The sequence below is a fragment of the Ovis canadensis genome, chromosome X (assembly GCF_042477335.2).
Source record: "Ovis canadensis isolate MfBH-ARS-UI-01 breed Bighorn chromosome X, ARS-UI_OviCan_v2, whole genome shotgun sequence".
NCBI lineage: Eukaryota > Metazoa > Chordata > Mammalia > Artiodactyla > Bovidae > Ovis > Ovis canadensis.
In genome coordinates this window covers 56,075,965-56,081,964 of record NC_091727.1, presented here as the reverse complement: position 1 = coordinate 56,081,964, position 6,000 = coordinate 56,075,965, and the positions used below count along the sequence as shown (strand labels likewise).

At 45.8% G+C, this 6,000-nt stretch overlaps 1 protein-coding gene across 3 annotated transcripts in view; it reads right to left on the bottom strand.

The window, feature by feature from the left end:
- Positions 1-284: 284 nt before the first annotated feature.
- Positions 285-6,000, bottom strand: part of SHROOM4 (shroom family member 4) — a 261,858-nt gene continuing 256,142 nt past the window's right edge. For all 3 annotated transcript variants that reach the window (XM_070291693.1, XM_070291695.1, XM_070291694.1), the window contains 2 exons: positions 5,262-5,531; positions 285-4,388 (listed from right to left, as the gene is read on the bottom strand). In XM_070291693.1, coding sequence (XP_070147794.1) covers positions 4,119-4,388; positions 5,262-5,531 — 540 coding nt within the window. In that variant the 3' untranslated portion in view covers positions 285-4,118. The remainder of the gene's footprint in view (positions 4,389-5,261; positions 5,532-6,000) is intronic.

Here is a 6,000-nt window from a genome sequence, read left to right as displayed (position 1 = left end):
GGATTGACTCCAGAACTGGACTCTGTATACTGCTGCAGTCTACACTTGAGATCATGCCTATTGTTGACTCTTTATGAATTTTTAATTATTGTACTGGGGATAACAAATGATGAAGTATCAGTGCTATCCCTGAGGGGCCAGGGTAAGGGTTTAGGACTGTGGGTAAGGCTCTGATCATATGGTTATCTATGAAGGACTATGGATAGGTGACCAAATTCCTTTCCAAACTTTTCAGCAGAATACTAGGGAATTTCCATCACCTTAGTCAAAACACATGAGAATTATTTTTTTGTCCTTAGCACCTTTTATTGAAGCATGACCCTTGATGACAATCTGGCAGGCATTATCAATGTCAGCCAAGAAGGGATTGGTGGAGGACACAAATGCAGAAACAATAAGATTCAGAAAAATAATAGCTTCACGTGGGATAGATGCCCCCCCCAACAGTTGTACAACAAACACTTGTTCTTTTTCTACAGAAATTGCCCCTGCCCCACCCCCCTCTAAAGACCTACTAATCTGCAAAGAATATAATACGCTGTTACAGAAATATTACCGGCATAGACAACTCCTTTGGCAAAAACGGTGGGAGACACCAAGCCCTAGACAGGAGGAAGTAGTCCAGAAGTGTGCCTAGCTTCCTCCATTTGGGGCCTGCTACTGGCAGAAGAGCACCTTTCAGGAGACTGGGGTTAAGGCTGAGGCTCTGGTGCCCCTTGGCAGCTTTTTGGCACATCAGGTGAAATGGAGAACAGAATCTGAATCTGGCTCTTGAAAGTGGCTTTTCATCTTTTCGCCCTCTCTGTTCCTCAGCTTCCAGTCTCTTTCTCTCCCTTTCTGGGGCTTTATTTTCAGTGTCTCTGTCCTTTCTCTTGGGTTCCCCTTGAGTATTTACTGCTCCACCCTGGCTGAGTCTGCAGCTGGTAGGACTCAAGGAGACTCAATTACCCAGAGCTCCTTACATTGATTCCTCTCTATATTTCAACCACTGTACTTACCCATTATCCACTGTGGCCCATATGGGTATTTGAAAGGAGAAGGCAGAAATCAAGACCAATAACTCTGTCTTTAGAGAAGTCCCTGCCTTCCAAACTGCTACTTCCTGGCAGGTCGAGGCCTGAGCCCAAGAAATGAGAACAGGCAAGAGACATTGCATCTCAATAAATACTGGCAACTTTGTAGTGCTATCACCACAATGAGCCTGCCACATCTCAGCAGTGTGGGGCATCTGTGCCTGTCTGGTAGTTTACCTTTGTCTGCCAAGCTTCACTGTTCAATACGGTTTGGGGATTCTTTTATTAAGTGCTTTGGAAATTGACTCTCTGTGTGAAGAAAGCATTCTTCTGCTCTGATTCCAATTTTAGAATAATTGGAGGTGGGATAAGGGACACAAACAACCAGAGTCAATGGTACTTTTTCAGTTCAGTTCAGTCACTCAGTCGTGTCCGACTCTTTGTGACCCATGGACTGCAGCACGCCAGGCCTCCCTGTCCATCACCAACTCCCAGAGTTTACTCAAACTCATGTCCATTGAGTCGGTGATGCCATCCAACCATCTCATCCTCTGTCCCCTTCTCCTCCTGCCTTCAATCTTTCCCAGCATCAGGGTCTTTTCAAATGAGTTAGTTCTTCACATCAGGTGGCCAAAATATTGGAGTTTCAGCTTCAGCATCAGCCCTTCCAATGAATATTCAGGACTGATTTCCTTTAGGATGGACTGGTTGGATCTCCTTAAAGTCTAAGGGACTCTCAAGAGTCTTCTCCAACACCACTTTAGTCTGATATACTTTAGGTACATTTAAGGTACAATCATTCTAATGCTGTGGAGAAGGAAATGGCAACCTACTCCAGTATTCTTGCCTGGGAAATCCCAGGGACAGAGGAGCCTGGTGGGCTACAGTCCATGGGGTCGCAAAGAGTCAGACACGACTAGGCACAGCACACAGCATTCTAAAGCTGACTACGAAAGCCCAGACCATCGTCATGGTGTCCATGTTAGTGGCCACTCTTCCCTGGGCTCTATTCCCAAAAAGTTGCTCTGGCTAAAAAAAACAAACAAACAAACAAACAAACAAACAAAAAAAACAACTTAGAATAATGGGCTACATTGGCTTCATTGCCCCAGTTGTAGGACATCTCAACCTGCTCACTCTTTGTCTAAGAGCCTGTTAAAAAGAAAAAAGATGGCCATCACAGCCTCTACTTAAAGTACTCCCCCATATTCCTCAACCTTGGCTTAGATAAACCAAGCCTTTTCATAAGCCATCAGCCATCCTGAATAAAGTATAATCCTCCACTTGATGGGAGAATGGCAGGTTGATATTTTAACAGTGGTTCTGACAGCAACAGTGTACTTCAGGTCCCCCCCTCCCCCAGGACACCTTGCTGGCAAGGATTCTTCCATTGTTTCCAAATACAATGAAGAGGAAACAGAAGCTAGCAACCAGTATTTGTAGCAGCAGCAGAGTTCCTTGGCAAATTCTTTGGTTGAATGAGGCACCTCTGCTGCTACAGTTAACCTCCAAGGACCCAGAGGAACTCAGCAGTAACTAGAAGCGACACCTGGGCTGTCTGAGCAGCATTGTACAATATCAAGCATGGGCCCCAGTTAATGAGGAACAGGTAACTGAGTTGGATAACAGGGCAGAGTTTGGCCACAATTCCTTTCCTGCCATCACTCACCTGGGGGCATTTCCAGGACAGAAACTGGCTACTGGTGATACGACCTTCACCATAGGAGCAGCATTCATTATTTTTGTGCCTAAGATCCTTGATTATAACTTGTTCTGAGGGTTTGGCCCTGGCTGGAGCTTCCAGCTATCAACGAACTTCGCTTCCTTGAGCCAGGCCACAGGCTAAGAAAACAATAGAGGAGCTCTTCCTGAGCTCACCTCTACGCCTTCCTCAGCTTGGAAATGGCAGAGAAATGAGTGAAACTTTGTCCCTTTCTTTGGTTTCAAGAAAAAGCAAGAAAAAATTGAAGCCTATTGGGGAACTCTAAGCTCATGGTCATCCAGACTTCAAGGGAAATATAGGACCAGGCCACAGCTCTGAGTTAGAAGTGAGAACTCCTCCCTCAGACTCTTGTCAGCTATGGTGGGAAGAATTCAAGGCCTTGGTGCCCACTTACCTAGTGATGGTGGATTCAGGCTGATCTGCAGAAAATACTTTCTTTCTCAGCTAACTTCCCCCTCTCCAACTCCCCTCTTACCTTATTAGTTTAAAAAAGAAAAAAAATAATGACATAAAAATAAATAAAATTGAAAGGCCATTTAAAATATAACAATCCCCTCTCCCCCAATAATAAAACATGTATCGAGAAGATAGCTTTAGTAGAGCTATTCCCCATAGTGTGAAGCCTTTAGGATAGGCACTTGGAACCCCCAGTAATGAAAAGGCAAGATGAAACCTGAAGTGGTAAGTCAAAGCCTTAGTACAAGGGGAGGGCCACACTAGCCAGGGCTAAAAATAGGCCTCCTACCCCTCAGTTAGATGCTGCAGAAGGTGGGAGTGGAGCCAGCTTGTTTAAGCATAGTCCTTCTAGCAGGGTACCTGGGGATTCTCAACTATTGCTCACGTTCTATTAAATGTCATCTATACGTCTGTGCTTCCTACTGCAAAGCTGCAGTGAAACCCTAAAGCTGGTAGTAGATAAAGTCCTCAAGACAGTCAGATCTCCCTGGGAAATGTCTGGGCCACAAGCCTTGGGACAGAGTGGAGCTGCATGGGCAACTGCTCTCTGAGCCTTCAAAGTCTGGGTGGGTGGTGAGTGCAGGATGCTCCTGGTATCCTAGTACAAAGAAGAATGAAGGCACTTTGTTGGTTCTGTTGTGGGGTGAGTATTTGGCAGTGCAACCTGAGAAGAAGAGTGTGGTTGTATGATCACACTTTGCTTTAGCTCCTACTTCTTGCTTCTGCTCTCTCTCAGGTAGAAGCTTGGGGCCTCCCCAGGCCTTCTTAGCTGGTTGGGAACACCACTAGGTTAAGGGGCAATGAGAGAATATGGAACAAACTGCTAACTAACTGCTATCTACTTTGCTAATAAACTGCTAACAAGGACTGAAAGCACTTCCCTCTGTGGTGGGGCAGGGATGGTGTAGGCAGTCTGCTGGTAGAAATTAGAAATTACTGGGCCCCAGGAGCAGGCTCTCCCTGAGACATTTGAGCTGTTCTTCCCCGAGCTTGATCTTCTCTTCCAGCTCTCGCTGTTCAATGATGAGAGCAGATTTCATCTTCACAAAGTGCTGGTAATCTTGGAGCTGGTCCTGAGGCAGGTAGCGGGAGACCATGCCAAACACCAACTTCTCCCGGCGGTCCACATGCTCCTTCAGCTCCTTGGCGTCTGCCAACTGCCCTGTCAGCTGCTGCTTCTTCTCTATCAGCACCAACTGGGAAAGCAGAAGACCAATAAGGGCCATCCCAATCCAGTTATCTGATCAATGCAGTACTCTACCAAGGATGCTCCCACAAACCCACTAGCCCCTCTGCTCAGTCATCAGGTCTAGATTTCCTGCCCTGAAGTCCACCTTCATGCAAAAGCCTTCCCTTTCTGTAGCAAGGAGAAAATAAACACAACAGCAGTTCTGGACAGGGGGATGTGTGATCTCTGCTTTTCATCTCTATAAACTGTTTTTACTCTGTGGACCACCATTGGGGTTGGGGTGGAGAAAGGCTCTGACAAAGTCAGCTGGCACATGTTCTATCTGGTGAAAAACCATCACTGTGATGATGGTTTTCAACATAGTTTGTGAGTGTGACAGGATGTATCCATGTGTGTATGCAAAAGCCTATGTGCCTTTTACTGTGCATTCAAATTTGGATCTAAAAACCACGTGGACAGGAAGAGGTAATGCAGTTTGGGTTTAGGAATGTACACAGAATGCTCCAACCTATGAAATGGACAGCCTCCTAATCTCAACTACTTGATACTATTATTACTATCACTGGCAGCTAGCACTGATTCAGTATTTACCTTGTTCTAGGCTCTGTTTTAAATTATTAACATAGATTACCTAATTTAAGTCTCACAACCTCATGAGGTAGGTAGTAGGGTCATCCTACTTTTGAAGAGATGGAGACAAGATGAGGTTAGGTAACTTTGCCCACAATCACACAGCCAGAATTTCCACTTAAAAGCCAGTGCCTATATTCTTCACACTATGGTCTACTGCTTCCCAGACTAGCCAGATCTGAAAGGAGGAGTCCTGGGAAGAAGCAGATGGCACTTCCTTTCATCCATACCCTGGAGACCTCAACCCTACCTTCTCCTGGTTGGCTTCTGAATCAATGCTGTTGAGAGCATTCTCCACTCGTGCCAGCCGACCAGAGAGCGACAGCAACAGGTTGACTACTTTGTCCAGGTCCCCGATAAATAAACGGTATTTTTCAAACTCATTGGATTTGCAGAGGGCTTTTAGGTTGGCCTCCACCTCCTCCCCAAGGGCAGAATTGGCAGCGATGTCTTCCAGCAGTCCTCGCTGGGCCTCCCGCAGGACAGAAAGTTTTCTGCCAATGCTTTCAATAAGCTGTACCTAGGAGAAATAAAGCAAAGGATGAGAATGGGGACTGACAGAAACAGATCTGTGCCTGGAACATCTGTTTTGAGATTCAAGTCACAGATGGTGGGCTCTACCCTCGTCACTGGAAATGAAGGAAACCTGAGAGTCATGAGCAATTTCAGTTTTCTGGATGGGTGCCTTTCCTCCATCCCTTCAGATCTGCTAGGAATCTCTGTCACCACCAAACTTCTTGGTGTTAGATGAGTGGTACCCACTGGTTAATTCTCATCTGCCAAGTGTAGTTCACTAAATACTTGCTGTTTATTAAATATAAAAAGGAATGTCTGGGAGAGCATAGGTTGGAAAAGCACTGCCATCAAGTATTTCCCTGTGCTTCCTTAATTCTCCTTCACTCCATTTTAGTAGCTCTGATGTTGATGGCACTGTGCTAGATCCTCCCCCACTCAGCTTGACTTCTGAGGCCTTTTGGTTAAGACTGGAG